General features: G+C 38.9%; 1 protein-coding gene across 3 annotated transcripts; it reads left to right on the top strand.

Moving 5' to 3' along the window:
- Positions 1-1,395: 1,395 nt before the first annotated feature.
- On the top strand, positions 1,396-23,223 carry LOC124144608 (toll-like receptor 3). Of its 3 annotated transcripts, none has more exons than XM_046514106.2 (2): positions 1,396-1,545; positions 20,682-23,223. In XM_046514106.2, exons 1-2 carry the CDS (start codon positions 1,508-1,510, stop codon positions 22,798-22,800), a joined length of 2,157 nt encoding a protein of 718 aa, XP_046370062.2. In that variant the 5' UTR covers positions 1,396-1,507; the 3' UTR covers positions 22,801-23,223. The 3 variants fall into 3 exon arrangements, with proteins under 3 accessions (XP_046370062.2, XP_048259909.1, XP_046370056.2); XM_048403952.1 differs by lacking the exon at positions 1,396-1,545 and adding an exon at positions 4,794-5,007; XM_046514100.2 differs by lacking the exon at positions 1,396-1,545 and adding an exon at positions 4,794-5,192.
- The last annotated feature ends 1,789 nt before the right edge of the window (positions 23,224-25,012 follow it).

Raw genomic sequence — 25,012 nt, 5'->3', positions numbered from 1 at the left:
CGGTCTAGATATGTATATAAAGCAAGTCTATCCAGCGCCAGCTAGCTCTATTCCAATAATTTCTTACATAAGAAGGCTGTTAAGACTGGCCAAACGACTACAGGCGTTTTGCACTAAACAGCTGCTTGGGTAAACTATTTTTCAACTTGATAAAAGAAAGAATAAAGGAACACATGGAAAAACTGTATTACACGACCACTGTCAGTCTGGATTTACTAAGGGGATACCGAACATCAGATAATGTATTTGTTCTTTGAACATTAGGTTCAACAAAAAGTAACAAGAAAAGAATATACGTACAGTTGCTTTGTAGACTTTCAAAAGGCCTTTGATTCAGTTGACAGATCACTACTAACAAAGATATCATACTCCTATCAAATAAAATTTGAGGAAATGTATAAAAGATAACATCATCACTATATAATGATATCTCTTATGATGTAAAAACTGACGAGGGCATTTCACAATCCTTTAACTTCAACATCAGGGTAAGACAAGGATGCTATTTACTTCCCACATTATTTAATTTATTCCTCAATGATCTTCCACATTATATCAAATCTGAAAGTTAAAATATAACATTTAATGGTTTTAAACAAGTACTGCTCATAATAATTCAGATTTCATATCACCAGCATCCAAAGGTGACAATAAACTCTAAATTAGACTCTCTCTTGGAAACTCTTCAGATGCTAATGCAACCAAAGGCACAGGACAAGCGAACTTCGTTTTCCGACAAGACAACGCCGGACCCCCACTCAGCAAGACTGACAACAACCTTTTTCAGGAATCACAACATCCATGTCCTGCTCTCCAGATTTCTAATTGAACATGTATTGGGTGCACTGGATAAACAATTGTGAGCACGTCAGCAACAAACACAGAACCTCCGACAGTCAGCACAAACACTGCAGGCAGAGTGGGTGAACATTCCAACGGCTCTGATTCGGGATCTGACTGCTTCAATGGGACAACGATGCCAGTCAGATTTGGACTCTAATGGTGATTATACAAGATATTGAGAACAGATGACATCTACCTTGAAAATCTACTGTTCCATATGTATGAAACAACCACTAACACACACACAAACACACGCACGCTCGCACGCACACACACAAACAAACACGCACACACAAACACACACACATACGCACACACACAAACACAAACACACACATACACATACACACACACACACACACTCACTCACTCACGTCGCTATATAAGTGGTGCAAAAGTATAAACGCAATTTTAAACCCCATTTCACCTAACCTTTAAGCTGCCATAGTCCAACAGAGGTAACTGTGTTGATCGCCATTGTCCGTAACACATATAAGGTTTTCAACATCCACGTCCTGTTTCGTGTGAGAGCTACATAACGTGCGCACGCACTGTGCACCAGAATCAGTCACAGCTACTGTGTGGTGATAACGTGGATTCTGTAAGGAAGCGTTGATATCAACGCAGAGACGCTGTAGATATTCCGGTAGGGAGGTGAGAAGGTATGAGGCAGTCGCTCGGAACAGACATGACATGGAAAACGTAAGTTTGTAGTCGTTAGTTTGTATTCTGATTGCACTGATCTGGAACTAATCGCTATTGTGATGAAGGCTTTCGTTGCAGTCACGTTTTAATGTACACTCAGTGGGGAAGCGTTAAATGTAAAAACTCTTTTGGTGTCACCACGTTTGACTTATATGATTAAACAAGGAACAGTACCAATACTAATATGGCTATACATACTGTGTATAGTTGCCTCTATATATGACTAAACAAGGAACACTACGACTATTCAATCTACTGCGTATAACTTCTTCAAGTGGCATTTAGAAGCTAGTACGATGAGGTGGATGAGGTGAAATGGGGTTTAAAAGGAAACAACACTCCATCTCTCAGTCGTCAAGCCGGCGCCGTTTTAATTATCCCGCGTAATCACCCGATGTTGATCCGCGACCCAACAAGGGAGGACAGCGTCAACAGCGAGGGGGAATCCCCATGAATCCTCCCAAGATAACCTGACAAAGACTATGGAAAATAACTCTGTATCGTTCACCCTGCCTCTGAGGATGTCAAGGATATATAGCAATTGGCATTTCTCGTGACCGGGGATAATTACCTTATCTAAGATTGGGTTATTTTGTCAAAAGTAAATGTTTTTATGTGTAGGTTTATAAATCAGCTTTATGACGTCAAGAACATAACGTTGACCTAGGACTACGTTTCACTTTTCCCTCTATTGTCACTGTTACAGCATAGGCATTATGACGCCACAAATACTACTGTTGTGCGTCGCCTACGACAACAATGTAAGTTAAAGTTTTCATTTCACCTGAAGAGCCGTTGAACGGCCAAAGATCTTGTGTGGATAAAGGAGTTTTGACAAGCACGAATATCTGGACTTTTGGTATATTTTAAAACTGCTGCAACGTCTGGGGCTGTGGTTGACGTCGTAAACGTCTATCCAATTCATCCCACAGGTGCTCTATCGGGTTCAAATCCGGGGATCTGGAGGGCCAGGGGAGAACATTAACGTTGTTGTTGTGTCAACTTCCTGTTCGCAGTTTCCGGCTTAACGTTCTTCCCGACGTCTGTAGACCCGTGCTCTTCCATCCCCTCGACGGAGGAGAAATCTTGAGTCGTCGCTGAACCAAACATCTCTCCATCGCAATTGAGGCCATACCCTGTATTGACGACGCCAATGCAGTGGTTGTTGACGACGTTGTCGACTCAATATGATACGTCGACAGGACGTCTTGCTCGTAGACCTGCTGCTCTTAAACGGTTTTGTCGGAGATTCTGCGCAGTCCGGGGATTTGGGATGCGGGTGGGGTGGGGTGGCTGTGGTCGTCCTTTCACGTAGGTGGCGCAGTCGGATGTAGCGGTCTTGGACAGTGGCGGTTACTCTTGGTCGTCCCGATGGTGATGGGCGCTACATCGAAAACCATGGCTACAGCTGATCGGGATTCCTCTGCCTGCAAGCGGCCTATGACGTTGTTTCTTTGCACTTCTGATAATCTTGGCATGTTGTTGAACTGTCACTGTTCGATTAATTCCGTTCAAAGTGCTGCTGTACGTGCATATATATATGGACATATGGAAAAGGTTCAAGCTAAAGTAACTCGACACTGGAATATATTATTTCTGATAAATTAATAGTTTCAGATACAATTCATCCGATCACTGCATCAAATTTGCGTTTTATAAAAACGTATACTTGTAGCTATTCAGTGAAGTGTGTTGATAAAGTCTCGCTGAATACGACTCCCTTTACATGGGCACACTAGTCTATGATATTATAAAGTTTCAGTGCTAGAGAATCACCAGTCTCGATTATTCGCCGAACAGATTCCATTGGGGGCAAAAAGCAAAATAGCGGCGCGAGATATATGAATGGATCTCTGAAAATCAGTGTGTGTTTCTGAAGCACCAGAAGCCAGAAGCCTGGGAACTCAGCATGTTGACATCCTTGTCATGCCCAAATCATTCCTTGGAATGAGTCTTGCTGAATACGACTCCCTTTACAGGGGCACACTAGTCTATGATATTATAAAATGTCAACGCCAGAGAATCACCAGTCTCCATTATTCGCCGAACAGATTCCATTGGGGGCAAAAAGCAAAATAGCGGCGCGAGATATATGAATGGATCTCTGAAAATCAGTGTGTGTTTCTGAAGCACCAGAAGCCAGAAGCCTGGGAACTCAGCGTGTTGACATCCTTGTCATGCCCAAATCATTCCTTAGAATGGTTTCCACTCTCTCCTGAATGGACCCGTGAAGATCCGGGGTAGAATAGGTCTTCAGCAACCCATGCTTGCAGTAAAAGGCGACTGTGCTTGTTGTAAGAGGCGACAAACGGGATCGGGTGGTCAGGCTCGCTGACTGGGTTGATGCATGTCATCGATCACAATTGCCTGGATCGATGCTAATGATATTATTCACTGAAGTGTCTGGTCCAGACTCGATTATTTACTGACCGCCGTCATATAGCTGGAATATTGCTGAGTGCGGCGTTAAACAACCAACCAACCAACCAACTCTCCTGAATGATGCCTACTATGCCTACTATGGTGAGTCGTGTGGTGAATCGTATTTTATCAACATTTTCTTGAGTGGTGCCAATTGATGGTCTTCCTGTTCTTGGATCATCTTCGAGGCTCTCATGTCCCTTCTGGGGCGGTCTGGTAGCCTAGTGGTTAAAGCGTTCGCTCGCCACGCCGAAGACCCGGGTTCAATTCCCGACATGGGTACAATGTGTGAAGCCTATTTCTGGTGTCCCCCGCCGTGATATTGCTGGAATATTGCTAAAAGCGGCGTAAAACCATACTCACTCACTCACTCATGTCCCTTCTGGAACTCCGCTATCCACCTCTTAATAGTGTCAGGGGGTGAACTTCAGCCCTAAAGTTGACACTATGTCCGCATGGCTGGCTACTGTAGTTATCCTTTTTAGCTGGAGATATATTTACTTGATGACAGCCAACAGACTAAAAATACCTTGTCAGCATGCAGAGCTTTGCTGTCAAGTTTGGTTCAAATGCTGCCTGTTAGTATGGAAAGCGTTGTACGTAATACACGCAAACTATTATGGGTGTGTTATAGTCTTCCTTGTTAGTCGCAGTACATTTCAAACGTTTCTCGTACGTTAAAGAAAACGAAGCCACGAAAGTAAAGTAATGTCTTCATTCTGAGAATTGAACAAAGCTTCTTTGAACAGTATTTCACTTATATCACAGCTGTGATCCATGGAGGCCACCCGCAACCTAACATGATCACTAAGATGATTAACAAAACTAATTGCAAGCGCTGGACACAGAATTTTCAAAACCAAAGGGTGGAGGTGCACTTGAAATACGGTTCAATATATACAATGGGACCTTATCTGATGTAAGCGCCCAACACGACTGTGACTCATGCTGGTGACCTGCTTGCATGCGATCCAGTCAAATGATCACTGCTCTCCGCACGCTCCCCCGGGACAGATGTCACGACGCTCGAGTAAAACAGTACGTCGCGTATATTGATCTCAATAGTCCCACCCTGTCTCTACACAGCCCGCACCTTCACTGTGCCCCAGAATTAGCCACAGTTTTATACCAGTGTTACAGTACATTCTGAAAGGACGTGTTGCTATCATTGGAATGGTGGATATGGAGTAGTGGTTACTTGGAACAGACATGACATGCAAAATGTAAGTTTGTAGTTATTTCCTCATTCTGATTGTACTGTTTTTGAGTGAATCTCCACGCAACTGACCACCGACGCATCCAAGCAGCAAACTCTCCACCTACATTGGTACACACACATACATACACACACACACACACGCACACACACGCGCACACACATACACACACAAACACACACACATATACATATACGAATTATATATGATTATAACCATGCTGACTACGATGGCCTAAGTGATTGTATTGCTGCCACTGATTGGGGAAATATTATTGACCACACTGATATTGACATGTCTATTTCACTATTTACTTCAAAATTATTACAGTTGCTGGATCTGTACATACCCCGAAAAGAAGTGGTTGTACGACCAGGGGATTGTTCTTGGATGAATGGCCACTTGCGTAAGCTGATGAGGAATAGAAATCGATTGCATAGAACTGCTAAAAGAAGAAATTTACAGACTGATTGGGAGCGCTTCAGATTAGCACGGAACAAAGTTATTACTGAAGTTAGGAAAGCTAAGCGCGCTTATGATTTGAAATTAGATGATACTATTAATTCAGAATGTGGTACTAAATCATGGTGGCGCTTAGTTAAAAAATTTATACAGCATAATAGAAACTCAAATACACAATCCCCTCCTATTATGATTAATGGGAACGTTGTTAGTCATCCCAGTGATATTGCTGAGGCTTTTAATGACTTCTTTATTCAACAAGCCCAAGTTGAAGAACCCGAGAAGGAAACTAATAACTTACATGAGCCGGTAAATACACTTAACGACTTGCTCTTGTCTGAAAAAGAAGTCCATGATATTTTATTAAGTCTAAATACTACCAAAGCTAAAGGTCCAGATAATATTGGTAATAAGCTTTTAAAAAAATTAGCTTTACCTCTATGTGCTTCCATTACTTTACTGTTCAATTTATCGCTACGACTTTCCTCTTTTCCTTGTCAATGGAAAAAATCTCTTATTGTTCCAATCCATAAAAAAGGTAGTGTTCATGATTGTAATAATTATAGACCAGTTGCCCTGACAACTTCTCTTTCTAAGGTATTTGAAAAATGTGTATTTAAGCATGTCTACAATTTTTACTTGGATAATGATATCATAACCACTTCACAATCGGGATTCAAACCTGGAGATTCAACTGTTTATCAGTTAACTGAATTATATCACGTGATCTCCAAAGCCTTGAATGATGGAAAGGAAGTTCGCGCCATATTTTGTGATATAAGTAAGGCGTTTGATCGTGTCTGTCATGAAGGCTTATTAGTTAAATTAAAGTCAACAGGGATAGGGGATAATCTTCTGGACTGGTTTGGAAGTTATCTTTGTAATAGACAACAGTCTGCAGTAATTAATGGCTATATGTCAAATTATAAACCTGTTCTAGCCGGAGTGCCACAGGGCTCAGTTTTAGGACCTCTGTCATTCCTTATTTATATTAATGATCTGACTCATGGGATAACGAGTAATATTAAACTTTTTGCTGATGATACATCTTTATTTCTAATTATTGAAGATCCTGAATCCACAGCCGCTATATTGAATAGTGATTTAGAATGTATAACAAACTGGGTAAGTAAATGGCAGGTGAAATTTAGTCCTTCCAAAACGGAAGCCATGTTATTTTCTACTAAAATTAATCCTAGTCCTAAATTACCTCTGCGAATGAATGATATTCCTATACCTGAAGTAAGTGATCATAAACATCTAGGACTTGTATTCCAGGAAGATGGAAAATGGGAAACACATTGAATATGTTGTACGTAAAGTGAGCCCATTAATTAATTGTTTGCGTAGCCTGAAATACCGTCTAAACCGAAGAACGCTCGAAACCATGTACAAATCTTTTATTTTACCTATTTTTGATTATTGTGATAATATTTGGGATAATTGTAATGATGAACAAGTAAAACTATTAGAAAATTTACACTTGGATACTCTACGAACAATATGTGGAGCAGTACGAGGAACCAGTCACAAAAAACTTTATAGGGAAACGGGTTTATGCTCACTGTCCGACAGACGACATTACCATAAATTATGTATATTTTACAAAATGGTCAATGGGCTAACTCCTAAATATCTATCTTTATGGGTCCCACCTAATATATCCAGCATAACTGGATATAACCTTCGTACTTCTAATGACTTCCAGACCAGTGCAGGACGCTTATCCCAGTATAATCGATCTTTTTTACCATCTGTTATACAAGCTTGGAATGCACTTGATATTAATATTAGAAATGTAGATTCCTTATCTCGGTTTAAGCAATTAATTTCTAGAGAAACTAAGCTTACTGCAAATTTTACATCTTTTGCTAGTTATGACCAGCGGCAATGTCAGGTGATTTTATCTAGACTTAGGCTAGGTTGTAGTGATTTAAAATTACATTTAATGACAGATTTCTGATTGATAATCCCATCTGTCCATGTGGCCTACATAGAGAAGATGCTTCCCACTTTTTATCTTGTCCACGCTATGCCAAGTTTAGAATTGATAAATACTTTTTTGTTAACCAGCTCAGCATACATACTATACTCCACGGCAATGAAGATTCATCTTCCTCAGACAATGAATACATTATAAAATCAGTTCACAATTACATCATTGAAACAAACCGCTTTACGTAAGTTTTGTGTCAACTTAAGAATATAAAATGCATTTGGTATCTTGCTTTCCATTTTATTTCATGTTGTGTTACTCATTAATGTCTGCTCTATAGACTTCATTACAATCTGCATGTATAATGTACAATATTAGGAGAAGCATTAATATAGGCCTTTTTGGCCTGTTTGCTGATCCTTTTTCCATTTTGTAATGCTATTTAATGACGTCCATGGACGGGTTCAATCATGATATCGGGTGGGATCAGTAGAGCTGGAAGAGCCGATCTTCATGTCCTGGCACGATGACAGGCGTGCGCCACATGGATGTCATTCTGGATGTGTACGGGAGTCCTTCTGCTGGTGCAGTCGGACCGGACTTCATCCTCCTGGACGATAACGCACGACCTTATCGTGCCAGGGACGTTGGTGCCTACTTACAGCAAGAGACAACTGTATATACATGGAGTGGCCAGCCCGGTCACCAGGCCTCAACCCCATCGAACCAGCCTCAGATCGCCCGCTCCTGACGCCCTGTCCTTCCGGCAACTCTGAAGGAACTCGGCAAGGCTTGTACTCAGGAGCGGAACTATCTTCCCCTGGGGCATTGCCTAAAAGTCGGGCCGGGCCGGGCCAAGACGGGCCAAAGTGTTACTGGCTAATTACTTCATTATCGGCGATCATACCTACATATAATTGATGCAACATACACACATGACATTAATGAACAATCACCAAAGTGCACCATAAATAAGTAATTCGGAGTAAATCGCTTGACAACCAGAAAGTGGAGCAGTCTGTAAGCGTCGCTGATCTTGGGAACATGTAAAAGAGCAATCGTTAAACGAAGTAAGATTTGAAACGTATCAAATACTTCTAGCTATCATGATACAAATTTCCATCTGTGAGCATAGTGTTTATATTTATAGGAACGTTCAATATTTAAGTAAATACCACTTTATAATGTCACTGATCGTCGTATTTAAAGCAGACCTCTTCTCCCTATACTCTCAACAGTCAAACAGGTGTTCGGTCCGACTTGGCCCGGGCTGTCAAAATCAACTTTCAACTCACAGATGTATCATCAAATGGATTCACATCTTTAGATTAGTATTATATCTACCTAAATAACACTTTATAGTGTCTAAGATCGCTGTACTTAAAGAAAACAAGGGGCTCAAAGTGAAGCCCTTTTCCCTTTACATTCTCAACATAGTCTCTATCAGAAGTGTTTTGCTTGTGTTGGGTCCGACTTGGCCCGGGCGGTCAAAATCAACTTTAAACACAGATATGTATCTTCAAATTTGTTTACATCTATAGATTAGTGTTATATCTACCTATATACTACTTTATAATGTCACGGTACATCGTATTTAAAGAAAACAAGATACTCAAAGTGAAGCATTTTTACTGTATTTTCTTAAGAAAATCCATGTCAGAAGTGTTGGGTCCGACTTGGCCCGGGCTGTCAAAATCAACTTAAACCTCACAAATGTATCATCAAATGGATTCACATCTTTAGATTAGTATTATATCTACCTAAATACCACATTATAGTGTCTCAGATCGCTGTACTTAAAGAAACCAAGGGGCTCAAAGTGAAGCCCTTTTCCCTTTACATTCTCAACATAGTCTCTATCAGAAGTGTATGACTTGTGTTGGGTCCGACTTGGCCCGGGCGGTCAAAATCAACTTTAAACACACAGATCTATCTTTAAATGTGTTTACACCTATAGATTAGTGTTATATCTACCTAAATACTACTTTATTATGTCACGGTACATCGTACTTAAAGAAAACAAGGTGCTCAAAGTGGAGCCCTTTTCCCTCTACATTCTCAACATAGTCTCTATCAGAAGTGTTTGTCTTTTGTTGGGTCCGACTTGGCCCGGGCTGTCAAAATCAACTTTCAACACACAGATGTATCTTTAAATGTGTTTACACCTATAGATTAGTGTTATATCTACCTAAATACTACTTTATTATGTCACGGTACATCGTACTTAAAGAAAACAAGGTGCTCAAAGTGGAGCCCTTTTCCCTCTACATTCTCAACATAGTCTCTATCAGAAGTGTTTGTCTTTTGTTGGGTCCGACTTGGCCCGGGCTGTCAAAATCAACTTTCAACACACAGATGTATCTTCAAATGTGTTTACATCTATAGATTAGTGTTATATCTACCTATATACCACTTTTGTGGTCTCGGTACATCGTATTTAAAGAAAACAAGGGGCTCAAAGTGAAGCATTTTCACTGTATTTTCTTAATAAAATCTCTGTCAGAAGTGTTCGGTCCGACTTGGCCCGGGCTGTCAAATTCAACTTAAACCTCACAGATGTATCATCAAATGGATTCACATCTTTAGATTAGTATTATCTCACCTAAATACCACTTTATTATGTCACGGTACATCGTATTTAAAGAAAACAAGGTACTCAAAGTGAAGCATTTTTACTGTATTTTCTTAAGAAAATCCATGTCAGAAGTGTTGGGTCCGACTTGGCCCGGGCTGTCAAAATCAACTTTAACCTCACAGATGTATCATCAAATGGATTCACATCTTTAGATTAGTATTATATCTACCTAAATACCACTTTATAGTGTCTCAGATCGCTGAAATTAAAGAAAAGAAGGGGCTCAAAGTGAAGCCCTTTTCCCTTTATATTCTCAACATAGTCTCTATCAGAAGTGTTTGTCTTGTGTTAGGTCCGACTTGGCCCGGGCTGTCAAAATCAACTTAAACCTCACAGATGTATCATCAAATGGATTCACATCTTTAGATTAGTGTTATATCTACCTAAATACCACTTTATAGTGTCTAAGATCGCTGTACTTAAAGAAAACAAGGGGCTCAAAGTGAAGCCCCTTTCCCTCTACATTCTCAACATAGTCTCTTTTAAGAAGTGTTTGTCTTGTGTTGGGTCCGACTTGGCCCGGACCGTCAAAATCAATTTAAACCCCTCAGATGTATCATCAAATGGATTCATATGTTTAGATTAGTATTATATCTACCTGAATACCACTTTATTATGTCACGGGACATCGTATTTAAAGAAAACAAGGTGCTCAAAGTGAAGCATATTTACTGTATTTTCTTAAGAAATTCTAGGTCAGAAGTGTTCGCGTATTTTTGTGCTTAAGTCACTTGGACATTGTTTAGCTTCATGAACTCTTCAGCCCTTCAGATCTTTGTTTACTGAATACACCTTGACCTATGTTCAGTGATATAATTTATAAGATATTGAAGCTACATGGCCGCCCTTAGTTTCTTGGAAATGTCCTGGCTACACTTCAAGGTTTCGTGCTCAACAAATATATATGAATGTATATGATGTCTCATCTTGATGTACTTTAATAATGCAATTCGACAAAGAAAGATGTACAGATGCCTCGACAACATTTTTCACACATGAATGACTTCAACCTTGGCTCTCAACTAGTACAGGTAAACATGGCTATTAATGCTCATGTGTGTCAGGTTGCCCCAACCTCGCCGTCGTATCAAGTGCAAAGTCTAAACTGGGCTACATATGCATTTCTTCAGCCGTTTCAATAATGCAGTGCGCTGTCACAGCATGCTGCGTAGGTCTGTACAGCACAATGTATTTTATTAGTAATTGGTCGATCCTTCATAAATAATATTTTTGCCATTCATTTCACATATGCCTCGGTAGAATTGAGGTAGGGGAAGGACTTCTGGTCAGATAACGAGGTATTCAGATATCCAGAAACTCGTTTATCCGGACAACATTTTAGAAAAAGCAATTGTCCGGATAAGCGAGGTTCGACTGTAAAGCGCGTGATACATGACAAAACAGATGTGTTAGGACCTGATTCGCACTTGCTGAAGGGATACCAATGGACCCTGATCATAATACATTGGTTGCTTATTATTATTATTAAACATTTTGTATTGTCCAAAAAGACAAAGGGATTGGGCACAAGTGCAGCACTTATTACCACCTTCTCCCTATATACAGTTATACACAATATTGCATAATGAAAATAAACAATTTACAGTTGAAGCATCACATCGTGGAAACATAGTGCGCAATATAAATTTATATACAGTGCTCATATGAAGGATATGCACAATGTGCTGGAAAGTGAAGACAGTGTGCATCTCATTCATATGCTAATTTTTACATGTTAGTGTTGTATATAGATTTAACAATATTAATGATTAACAGTTTGGAATCAATACTATGCTAGCTACTGAATCTGTTAGTCGTTTCAATAAATTTGTGTACAGACAAGAATATTTTTGTATTCAGGAAAACATCTAAGTTTGGATCACAAAAAAGAATACTATTTAGAGTTTTTTCTCCTACAAGATTATCGATAGCTGTCAGTAATGTCTCCCTAATATCATCATATAAGGTACATTGGAATAGGAAATGGAATGAATTTTCACAAGGAGCTCCGCATTTACAGGAAATAGTATCAGATAATCAACACGAAACAGGTTGGAATTTAGTGTGCTACAATTGTGTTTCAATCTAGTGTGCAATATGTTTGTAGATCTCTCACCGCAATTATAGTGCATAGGTGGTGATGTAGGCTGCTCAGATGCGACAGCTTTAAAATAAAGATATTGACGGACTATCCCTGATTTCTGATGATAGATTATTCCATTGGCCTAATGTATCTATAATATAAGACCTTTTAAACGTAGATGTCCGTGCAAATGGAACTACAAAATCATGGCGGTTTCTGAGATTATAACTGACCTTCTGTGACACAGCTGGTGGTATAAGATCAGTTACATATGAAGGACATGGCTTATTTATTATTTTATACATAGTTACAAGTTTGTTGACGTTTCTTTTATACGCTTAGATATATGTATCCACGTCACACACGCCTAGAACAAGTACACTTATTTGAATATTACTAATATTACATGAATGTTACTGAGCAGTCAGTTAGAGTTTATATCTTTGCGCTTAATCAGCAACATTAAGCCTTTCACGTATATTACAACTTTGTAAGTTAACTTTCCTTTCCAGAAATACCATAGCATGGTGACAGAGATGAACTTCTACCCCAGGACATGTGTCATTGAATAAAATCTGCTTTGTTAATTTGATTTCAAGTGATAGCCTTCACCTGGAAGGAATTTATATTTGTATTATTACAATTTTTCTTTTCATATATATCCCTCTGAATTTTGGGTTTTGAAATAGCATGTCGCAGAAATAACTCCTGTTGGACCCTTAGACTTGCAAGATTACTCTAATCATTGGCCGAAACATGCCCCATTTGTGCTTCTTGCTTTGTCAGACCAAACCCATACTGTTGAATTTCTCAAAAGCTTTAAAAGGGTTAAAGCTATTTTTGGAAGTATAAATGGGTTGATTGGTGACTACCACAGAAGTAGCAAATGGAGTTATGTCCGATGAAATTCTCTGTTTTGACTTGTGCTAATCGGGTTTAACAACTAACTTGCCTTTGTGTTTGTTCCACCGGTGGTGCAGGATACGCTCACCTCTATGCAAACACCTGTTATCCTCACTGTTTGATAGTAGTTTATACACGTAAGTATGTATAAGTTGTATGTAATCTTAATATATCACTTGTGTTATCCCTCTTTCTGGGGTGTACTACAAACATGAATCAAAGTTTCTTTTATGCTATCATGAATATCATAAAATACTTAGCAAGTCTATGCTTATCATTCCCTCTACTCCTATCAAAGGCTCTAATTGTGGCTAATTGTTACATATTCTTCACGAATACTGTAAATCATGAAACGTGTAACCAAATTAATGCGAGTTTCGACCGCTGGCTAGACTAACATCTAGTTTCTGAAATGAACATATTTTACAAAAATAAAAACAATTGTTTGATTATATTGATAAAATATATAACTGCAGTAATCTAGTCTTGCCAAATATGATTGACTTGCATCGGCTGTATTGGATATATTTGTTTCAGGAACTGTATGACAGGCCTAAAATGCGTCACGAAAGTAATGCGATTAACTTTGCTTTTGACCTGTAAAAGCTAACCAGCAAACGAAAACACGGCGTTGTTTACAATGAACGCATGTCTTAACAAACATCTTTTTTTATATACTTAAGTAGAAGTATCACGATGGACAGTGCATACAACTGTTTGGCAAACAATATCAAGCAATATTTTAGATTCAGAATCAACATACCATGACATAACAGAAACATATATATTAAATTGTATATATTCATATTTGCCGCTATTCACGATAAATTTATTTTACCGTCACTGTTTAAAACTACTCTGAACTACTTGTATGTATAGATCATCTTATTTGTAAACAGTAGGCGGACGTAATATATATCTAACAGTTACAAAAGTCTGCTGAAATCTTCTATTTCTTTATTATGTAAAATGCTGTCAAGATGAATAAATGCCAATTATTTCATAACACTCCAAATATAGTTGTCATAATGAACATAGTTTTAAAGTATATTTGTCACATGCAATAATACTGTCCGGTATTATTAGTAATATTTTCAATATCAACCTCATATTGTGAGAACCCAGTAAAAAGGAACTGAGTAAAGCAGTGGTAAAATCTATCCATATATACAAAATTGTATATTTTTGGATATACCATATATACAAAATTGTATATTTTTGGATATAACATATACCATATATACAAATTGAATATTTTTTATATATTGGAATTTTCCCTTGTGATACTTTCACTGGCCACTGACAAAGATAAGCAGTATTAGAATAAGAAACTAAATTAAATCCAGTATGACGTGATGATGTGTAAGCATACAGAAAACTAAGAGAGCCCAACTTACTTCAGTTTCTGTACCGTACTTGCGCTTACCTCCTTTTGCATCCTGCGTATCATTCAACCTGTCGGATCGACTTGTCCCGGGTGGTTAATAATCTTAAACATCACGACTGTAAAACAAAGTTACTTACTTACTTACTTACTTACTTTGGAGATTTAACGTGCGCTTTCCGACTGATGCGTATTTCGCACACAGGCCCGTCCAGGCCATTTAATGTGTTTCCGAAAGGTGCGTTAGTGGTGTGTGCATCCCAAGAGGGGGCTTGAGGGGTTGCTTATATAACCAAAGTTGCTAGATATATAGAGAACTTTAATTTATGGCGTCTTTTAACCATCACGACAATAATACTGAGTGGCCCAAGTCAGGTTCAGGAGAAGTGTGTTTTCACAGAACGAGCTTATCGGAGATGCAGCACGTATTCTCGCGGTATGACAGATTACAACTGTCTCAGATAATCCTGTATTCCTAAACACACTCATAGATAATAGAAGCATTAAGCAGGGTTGAGGGAGAGGTTTATCCTGAAATGCAAAGTGTCTCACCTTACCTTCTCCAAGTGTTACCCTGTGAGTATGATCCTTGAAAAAACCCACGACGGATTAGGTAAAAGCAAGGGATTTTCCGACCAGACACATACCATGAAAAAAGGGCTTCACTTTAAAGAGTATACGTCACTCCAACACATTTGGTGAAATTTTCTTGAGAAGATACAGTGAAAGTGCTCGACTTTAACAGACCAGTTTTCTTTGAGTTATCGTGCAACATTATTAAGTGTTATATAGGTAGATATAATACTAGTCATGTTGAGAATGTAGAGGGAAAAGGGCTTCACTTTGAACTCATGGTTTTCTTTAAATGCGATAAACTGTGACATTATAAAGTGTATATAGGTAGATATAACACTAATCTATAGATGTATACACAATTGAAGATACATCTGGTGTGTTTAAAGTTGATTTTGACAGCCCGGGCCAAGTCGGACCGAACACTTCTGACATAGATTTTCTTAAGAAAATACAGTAGAAATGCTTGACTTTGAGCACCTTGTTTTCTTTAAATACGATGTACCGTGACATTATAAAGTAGTATATAGGTAGATATAACACTAATCTATAGATGTAAACACATTTAAAGATACGTATGTGTGTTTAAAGTTGATTTTGACCGCCCGGGCCAAGTCGGACCCAACACAAGACAAACACTTCTGATAGAGACTTTGTTAAAATGTAAAGGGAAAAGAGCTTCACTTCGAGCACCTTGTTTTCTTTAATTACAGCGATCTGAGACACTATAAAGTTGTATTTAGGTGGATATAATACTAATCTATAGATGTGAATCCATTTGATGATACATCTGTGAGGTTTAAGTTGATTTTGACAGCCCGGGCCAAGTCCGACCCAACACTTCTGACATAGATTTTCTTAAGAAAATACAGTAGAAATGCTTGACTTTGAGCACCTTGTTTTGTTTAAATACGATGTACCGTGACATTATAAAGTAGTATATAGGTAGATATAACACTAATCTATAGAGGTAAACACATTTGAAGATACATCTGTGTGTTTAAACACATTTGAAGATACATCTGTGTGTTTAAACACATTTGAAGATACATCTGTGTGTTTAAACACATTTGAAGATACGTATGTGTGTTTAAAATTGATTTTGACCGCCCGGGCCAAGTCGGACCCAACACAAGCAAAACACTTGAGAATGTAAAGGGAAAAGGGTTTCACTTTGAGCCCCTTGTTTTCTTTAAATACGATGTACCGTGACATTATAAAGTGGTATATAGGTAGATATAACACTAATCTAAAGATGTAAACACATTTGAAGATACATCTCTGTGTTTAAAGTTGATTTTGACCGCCCGGGCCAAGTCGGACCCAACACAAGACAAACACTTCTGATAGAGACTATGTTGAGAATGTAGAGGGAAAAGGGCTTTACTTTGAGCACCTTGTTTTCTTTAAATACGATGTACCGTGACATTCTAAAGTGGCATATAGGTAGATATAACACTAATCTATAGATGTAAACACATTTGAAGATACATCTGTGTGTTTAAAGTTGATTTTGACCGCCCGGGCCAAGTCGGACCCAACACAAGACAAACACTTCTGATAGAGACTATGTTGAGAATGTAAAGGGAAAAGAGCTTCACTTCGACCACCTTGTTTTCTTTAATTACAGCGATCTGAGACACTTAAAAGTGGTATTTAGGTGGATATAATACTAATCTATAGATGTGAATCCATTTGATGATACATCTGTGAGGTTTAAGTTGATTTTGACAGCCCGGGCCAAGTCCGACCCAACACTTCTGACATAGATTTTCTTAAGAAAATACAGTAGAAATGCTTGACTTTGAGCACCTTGTTTTGTTTAAATACGATGTACCGTGACATTATAAAGTAGTATATAGGTAGATATAACACTAATCTATAGAGGTAAACACATTTGAAGATACATCTGTGTGTTTAAACACATTTGAAGATACATCTGTGTGTTTAAACACATTTGAAGATACATCTGTGTGTTTAAACACATTTGAAGATATGTATGTGTGTTTAAAGTTGATTTTGACCGCCCGGGCCAAGTCGGACCCAACACAAGCAAAACACTTGAGAATGTAAAGGGAAAAGGGCTTCACTTTGAGCCCCTTGTTTTCTTTAAATACGATGTACCGTGACATTATAAAGTGGTATATAGGTAGATATAACACTAATCTATAGATGTAAACACATTTGAAGATACATCTGTGTGTTTAAAGTTGATTTTGACAGCCCGGGCCAAGTCGGACCCAACACAAGACAAACACTTCTGATAGAGACTATGTTGAGAATGTAGAGGGAAAAGGGCTTTACTTTGAGCACCTTGTTTTCTTTAAATACGATGTACCGTGACATTCTAAAGTGGCATATAGGTAGATATAACACTAATCTATAGATGTAAACACATTTGAAGATACATATGTGTGTTTAAAGTTGATTTTGACCGCCCGGGCCAAGTCGGACCCAACACAAACCAAACACTTCTGATAGAGACTATGTTGAGAATGTAAAGGGAAAAGAGCTTCACTTCGAGCACCTTGTTTTCTTTAATTACAGCGATCTGAGACACTATAAAGCGGTATTTAGGTGGATATAATACTAATCTATAGATGTGAATCCATTTGATGATACATCTGTGAGGTTTAAGTTGATTTTGACAGCCCGGGCCAAGTCCGACCCAACACTTCTGACATAGATTTTCTTAAGAAAATACAGTAGAAATGCTTGACTTTGAGCACCTTGTTTTGTTTAAATACGATGTACCGTGACATTATAAAGTAGTATATAGGTAGATATAACACTAATCTATAGAGGTAAACACATTTGAAGATACATCTGTGTGTTTAAACACATTTGAAGATACATCTGTGTGTTTAAACACATTTGAAGACACATCTGTGTGTTTAAACACATTTGAAGATATGTATGTGTGTTTAAAGTTGATTTTGACCGCCCGGGCCAAGTCGGACCCAACACAAGCAAAACACTTGAGAATGTAAAGGGAAAAGGGCTTCACTTTGAGCCCCTTGTTTTCTTTAAATACGATGTACCGTGACATTATAAAGTGGTATATAGGTAGATATAACACTAATCTATAGATGTAAACACATTTGAAGATACATCTGTGTGTTTAAAGTTGATTTTGACCGCCCGGGCCAAGTCGGACCCAACACAAGCCAAACACTTCTGATAGAGACTATGTTGAGAATGTAGAGGGAAAAGGGCTTTACTTTGAGCACCTTGTTTTCTTTAAATACGATGTACCGTGACATTCTAAAGTGGCATATAGGTAGATATGACACTAATCTATAGATGTAAACACATTTGAAGATACATCTGTGTGTTTAAAGTTGATTTTGACCGCCCGGGCCAAGTCGGACCCAACACAAGCCAAACACTGCTGATAGAGACTATGTTGAGAATGTAAAGGGAAAAGGGCTTCACTTTGAGCACCTTGTTTTCTTTAATTACAGCGATCTGAGACACTATAAAGTGGTATATAGGTGGATATAATACTAATCTATAGATGTGAATCCATTTATGATACATCTGTGAGGTTTAAGATGATTTTGACCGCCCGGGCCAAGTCGGACCCAACACTTCTGACAGATTTTCTTAAGAAAATACAGTAAAAATGCTTCACTTTGAGCCCCTTGTTTTGTTTAAATAAGATGTACCGTGACATTATAAAGTAGTATATAGGTAGATATAACACTAATCTATAGATGTAAACACATTTGAAGATACATCTGTGTGTTTAAAGTTGATTTTGACCGCCCGGGCCAAGTCGGACCCAACACAAGCCAAACACTTCTGATAGGGAGAATGTAGAGGGAAAAGGGCTTCACTTTTGAGCACCGTGTTTGCTACTGCAATATGAGACACTAAAGTGTTATATAGGTAGATATGATATTATAATTAGTCTATAGATGTAAAGTATGTGTTGTAATTTTAGAAGCGCTTTGACAGTTATTAACACGTGTCGTGTCAGTCCTATGACATTCGCGAATATCCACTTGCAGAAAACATCCTGTGTTGGTTTAACATGAATTAGTAAAGGTTAATTAGGTATGCCAAACACGTTAATTAATGAAAGAAGAGTAGTCAAAACACTGTCATTTCGAATTCCTGCCCAGGACATCACACCCCTGCACGCTAAGGTCGGTGAGAAACCTTCTCATCAAAGTAAAGACACAGTCAAGACACTGACTTTTCGGTATGAACTCTCGGTATGTAGCTATAATTATCAGTTTATTACATTGCTGAAGATACATTTTGATTCAAACTCAATTAAATGAGCAAAACTATCCGTTTCTGGACATTTGAGATCTGTCTAGATATGCACGTTTCGTTTTATTAGTCTGCAATCCATTTTTAGTATTACCCGCTGGCCCGGCCCGGCCCGACTTTTCTTGGACCGACTTTGAGGCAATCTCCCCTGGCAACCACCCAGACAATTATTGGGAGGTGACGGTGCCAGTCTGTGATCGTGCCACTCGGATCACATACGCGTTACTGAATTAGTTTTCGGTATTTTTTACGCAATATTGTCTTTGATTATTTCAACAGATGCACACACTTTGACGTATTACCTTTCAAAGTGGTGACCCTTAGCAATCAATAGATCGACCCGTGAAGATCTGGGGTAGAATAGGTCATCATCAACCCATGATGCCGTAAAGGGCGACTAACGGGTACGGGTGGTCAGGCTCGCTGACTTTGTTAATGCATGTCATGGATCCCAATTGCGTGGATCGATGCTCATGATGTCAATAATTACAGACCACCGTCATATAGCTGGAAGATTGCTGGGTGCAAACAAACAAACAAACAAACAAACAATCAATAGATCCGTAACATAGTAATGTAAATTACTATTTTATAACCACTTGTCACTGCTCACTGTTGTCTACTATGGGCCAGTCACATACCACTGAGACTGAAGAAACAATCATTGATAGTTGTTGATATTTGTTTAACGCCGAAGCATTCCAGCTAAATGGTACGTCAGCAGAATAATACAGTGCAATGATGTAATGTTTGTTCTTTATCGTTCTAATTTATAGGCAACCAACTCGAAACTCAGACCAATAATTACAGAAAAATATTCCTCCGTCTACTGCCAAAACGTCGGGACTTCCACCATTCATTCACTCGGGACACCTTATCAGTACTACCTCGAAGCTCATTGGTCGTCTTCCCAGTAATACATCGCTTGGGCCACCCAGACTTCTAAAGCACCGTAATTAGCTGTGCATACTTGCATCACTGCGTGACAGAAACCGGATGATCGTGGGGTCGATCACGGGTTGACCACGAGTATGTTTCTGGGATTGTCTGAACCATACCCGTGCTCGTGGGTTTCACCAAATTGTTAAACGTCTACTACCTGTATAACTTCGGGCTTTCCTACCACAATAATCCAACACGCGATATAACAGAAATACTGTTCATTCCATTTCCCAAACATCATCTCAAACGCAATTCATGAAACTTCTTACTCGACAATTTCTTTTTCTATGTTTCAGTGGCCATCTTGAAATGACAGCCTTCTGCCAATTTCTCCTCATCCTGCTGCTAGTGACGCTGACATCAGCAGCACACCACGGGAGCTGTGGCGACAGCTGGTGTAGCTGTAACAATCACACCAAACAAGCAACATGCAATGGTCACGGAACGAAACTGACATATATTCCAAGGCTACCAGAATTCATAACTGACGTGGATTTCTCAGGCAATTTTCTTCCAAACATTTCCTCAAAAACTTTCAAGAATATTAAATCACTTCAGTTGAAAAGGTTAACTCTGAGATCAAACAGGATAAGGAGCATGTCAGCTGACTCATTTATTCATCTAAGTACTTTAACAGAGTTGAATCTTGATGACAACAGTTTCTCAGGAATGTCTTTAGCTGGAACATTCCCGACTTTGAGCCATCTTCCTCTTGTAAAGTTATCGCTTGTGCGACTAAAGTTGAATGATTCACACATCTTTCATCAGTTACATAGTCATACAATGAAGTCCATAGACCTAGACAGAAACGACTTAAAAAGTTTTAAACAAACCGATTTTAGTGGCCTCTTCAACATCCAGAATTTATCTTTGGCGCACAATTCCATCCGTGAAGTAAATCTGGCGTACACCCCATCGTTACTGGCGTTGAATCTGAGGGATAACGTTATTTCAACGTTTCCTAATTTTTGTACGACAAATGGGTCCTTTTTCCCAGGCCTTGGAACACTGAAGTTGGACCACAACTATATATACAAACCACTTGAGGGCCGTTACATTCAATGCTTAAAGAATTTGGCTGTCTTTTCTGTCAACAACAACCACATTCAGGAAATAAAGCCAAATTCATTCTCTGAAATGCCAGCACTGACTGACATAATCCTAAGAAATCTCGGAGGAGGCAACCTTTATATTGACCAATATGCTTTCAATAACAGCAAAATAGAATACATTTCTTTAACATCGTGTGGTATAAACTTCAAGAGACAAGTACACAAAGATGCATTCAAAGGATGCTCCAATCTACAGTCAGTTGATGTTTCCTTTAATAAATTTTCAAACACATCCAACCAGGACCTAATTGATTGGTTTGGACACTTAAAATCTTTAACAGGAATTGGCCTTGGAAGCTGTGGAATCAAATCGTTTCCAACGTTTGTTTCAGTTTACTTAGAAAACTTGCAATACTTCAAACTGTATGGAAATGGCATTGATGAGTTACCCATAGGTGCGCTGACACCTTTAAAGAATCTTACCCATATTTGGCTGGCAAGTAACCGATTAGCCAAAATAGACGAGCGAGTGTTTACCTCCGAAGTCCAACAAAGGCTTCAAGTGGTTGATTTAATGCACAACCCATTTGCATGTAACTGTGAACTCCTCTGGTTCCTCAAGTGGACAAAGTCCGAACCTCACAAATTCAAAGACTATCCGGAGAAGTATGTGTGTTCCAGTCCTGGGGAAATGAGAGGAAGAATACTCTCCAAAGTAGATCTGTCTGAACAGCCTTGCCTTCTCCCTTTCCCTGCTATCTTTGCCCTGCTTGGAGTCTGTGGGATTGTCTTCCTTGTCCTCATCTCAGGGTCTATTACGTATAGATATCGATGGCACATTCGTTTTTACATGTACAGAAGAAGATACCAGAGAGGGGAATTTCAACGACTTGAAAACATAGAGAATACATACGATGCTTATGTAATATATAGTTTGGAGGACATCAGATGGATCAAGAACGAACTCATTCCCACAGTAGAGGGAACACATGGTTCCAGATTGTACATTCGTGACAGAGACTCTTTGGCTGGTATCCCTATCGTCGATAACGTTGTTAACAATATGAATGTTAGTAAAAGCATCCTGATTCTTCTGTCGAATGCCATGGCCAGAGATGAGCAGTGTCAGTTCGAGCTGATGTTTGTCCAGAGACAGCTGGAAGGGGAAAGGAATCCTATCATCCTGGTCCTGCTGGAGGAGGTGCAGGTCGCCAACATGACTCAGTCTGTGTACGCCCTGGTCAGGATGCATCCCTTCATCCCCTGGGGGGACGAAGAGGATGCCAGAAGATTCTTTTGGGATCGCTTAGTTTTGTCACTTAATACTGAACGCGAAGTCAGGCCAGATGTTGTCGATGCATAATTTATTCACTTTGACACTTTGGATTAATTGCGGATTCTAAGAGTGTGTCTAAGTGTTCTAAGTAAGGTGAATGTGATTAGCGTGACAGTGGCGATACGAAAATTACATGGATGCATGTTTTTCAGAATTCATCCCATAGAAATATGTTTTTGTACAAATTGTACTATTGCAGTATATTTTGCTTGATTGTGTGCACTTCACAGTCGCAGGGGATTCTTATGTAAAAGCAGAAAATCTGAAAAAACAATTACCATGTAAGCGGGCATCTGCTCCTAAAGTATCTTAAACAATTTGGTCTGTGTCAATATTGTGATAATGTGTTAAAATTATTATCATGTGTATCATAGTTAATGTATATGCATAGATTTTACTATACTTTGTTGTACATTGAAACTTTATACTGATAAAAATTTTTTATCTGTGTTTGATATTTTCATGTCTGTATAGGGTGCCGGTGTCGTTAACTATTAACGGACACACTGGTTCGAAGCTGGAAAAATATATGACTTGTACCATAATTCCCGTGTTTTGTCAGGTGAACAATTGACTTTCAATTGCCTTGAGTGTTGTAACCCTGATCAAACAACTTATGAATCGTATGAGGCTGGTGCTGCAGGAGCACTTATACAAGTTCTGGCTTTTATTTGCATTATTTAAAAGTTTTTGATTAGACTATCCTTTTAAATTCTCTTTAAATGCATATTTTGCCTCTGTAAACGCCTTCTCCTCTGAAAATGCCAGCTTGAGGGAGTCAAACTTTGGCATGTATGTTTCTTCTTTTGATGACATCATAATTTGTTCAATTCATTAGATTTCAGTGTTAGTTCTCGGTATTTATACAGAACATTTGAACATTATTGACCACTAACGATTTCCCCATACGAAGGAATGTGACCTAAAACGGCGGTATAACGAGGACATTTTAACTGATAGGGTAACCTTTAAACGTTTACCTACCTTGTTTTTAAATTGCAGACAGAATAGATTCGAATAGGATTATAGAAATATGTCGAACATAACTTTCAATCTGACAGGGCATGGAGGACATGAGTGAAAGAAATGCTGTAGTGTTTGGTAGACGTATGCAACGAACGTCAATGACCATTCAGAAACCCTGTAAATAAGCTCCAGATGCGAGTGCACATTTACTGTGACTGACGGTTACAGTCAAGGGTAGATTAGGCCATATCGCTGTTGTCCCGTTGGTACCCTAGTTAGGGTTTGTCCCAGGCAACCTATTCTTGTAGGAGGCGACTAAATTGGGACGGGATTTCTGGCTCGGCGATTATTTGCGTGCCATTGTTCCCCGGCGACGTGACATTACTCAGAATATCAACTATTGTTTGGTTTATTCTTGATTCGATTATGTACAGGCCACAGTGATGTCGGATGAACATTGTTGACTGCGGCGTTCAACAACAAACATTTTTTTATGTCCTTTGACAACGGATCTGCATGCACAGCTGGTGTTCGATGGCGTTGGTTTTCTTTGTTTAGTATTGAGTGCTGTAACAGCCTAGCATAACCACATGTGACATAACGTCACGATGTTAACGTAGTAGTAGGTCATAGTGATGTAATTGAGGTCAGTGTTATTTTGTTTACTTATTTATTTTACCTGAAACGAACGTCAACACAGGTAATTCATTATTTGCTTCTTCGAAGTCCAATTCCTGTGACATTTTCCACAAGTTAAATCAATACTTTCTTCTGTTTAATTTATGAAGCGTTCAGCAGTATTGAGCTATGTCGAGGCTGCCTGTAAATAATCAACGAGGCCGGAACTCTAGTGCTTGATAGTATCATAGAGACATCGGGATCTGGACAAATTACTGTGATTTTAGTTCATAGCTCAATTTAGACGTCAATCTTGGTTCAGATCGATGAGTCTGATTATTAACAACTTCACCGACATCTTGTACCTAAGATACCACCGCCCATCCCATGACCGCCGAGCAGACGAATTCAGGTGCAAAAAAGTAAAACCATACAAACGCTCTCGGAAGGATATTGTTACGTCACAACATGTGTTTGTTATCACAATCAATAGTCTAAGTATATCGACAATCAGTGTCTAAAACGTTTCAGTTGGAACTATATTGCCTCTTGTCCAATCTGCCTGACTAATCACTGAACTTGTGGCGTAATATATTATTACGCACATTCCAGGACAATTTTCAATGTTTAGGTACCGGTTGTGAGAGATGACCAC

Source organism: Haliotis rufescens, unplaced genomic scaffold, assembly GCF_023055435.1.
Source record: "Haliotis rufescens isolate VD_foot unplaced genomic scaffold, xgHalRufe1.0.p SCAF_3, whole genome shotgun sequence".
Lineage (NCBI taxonomy): Eukaryota > Metazoa > Mollusca > Gastropoda > Lepetellida > Haliotidae > Haliotis > Haliotis rufescens.
This window is presented reverse-complemented; position numbering and strand designations above follow the sequence as displayed.

Bases quoted from the DNA above. Each gene is read 5' to 3' on its own strand.
- LOC124144608 (XM_048403952.1), top strand. From the start codon at position 4,934: ATGCGATCCAGTCAAATGATCACTGCTCTCCGCACGCTCCCCCGGGAC. The intron at 5,008-20,681 runs GTACGTCGCGTA...TCTATGTTTCAG, and splicing joins CACGACGCTCGAGTAAAACA to TGGCCATCTTGAAATGACAG.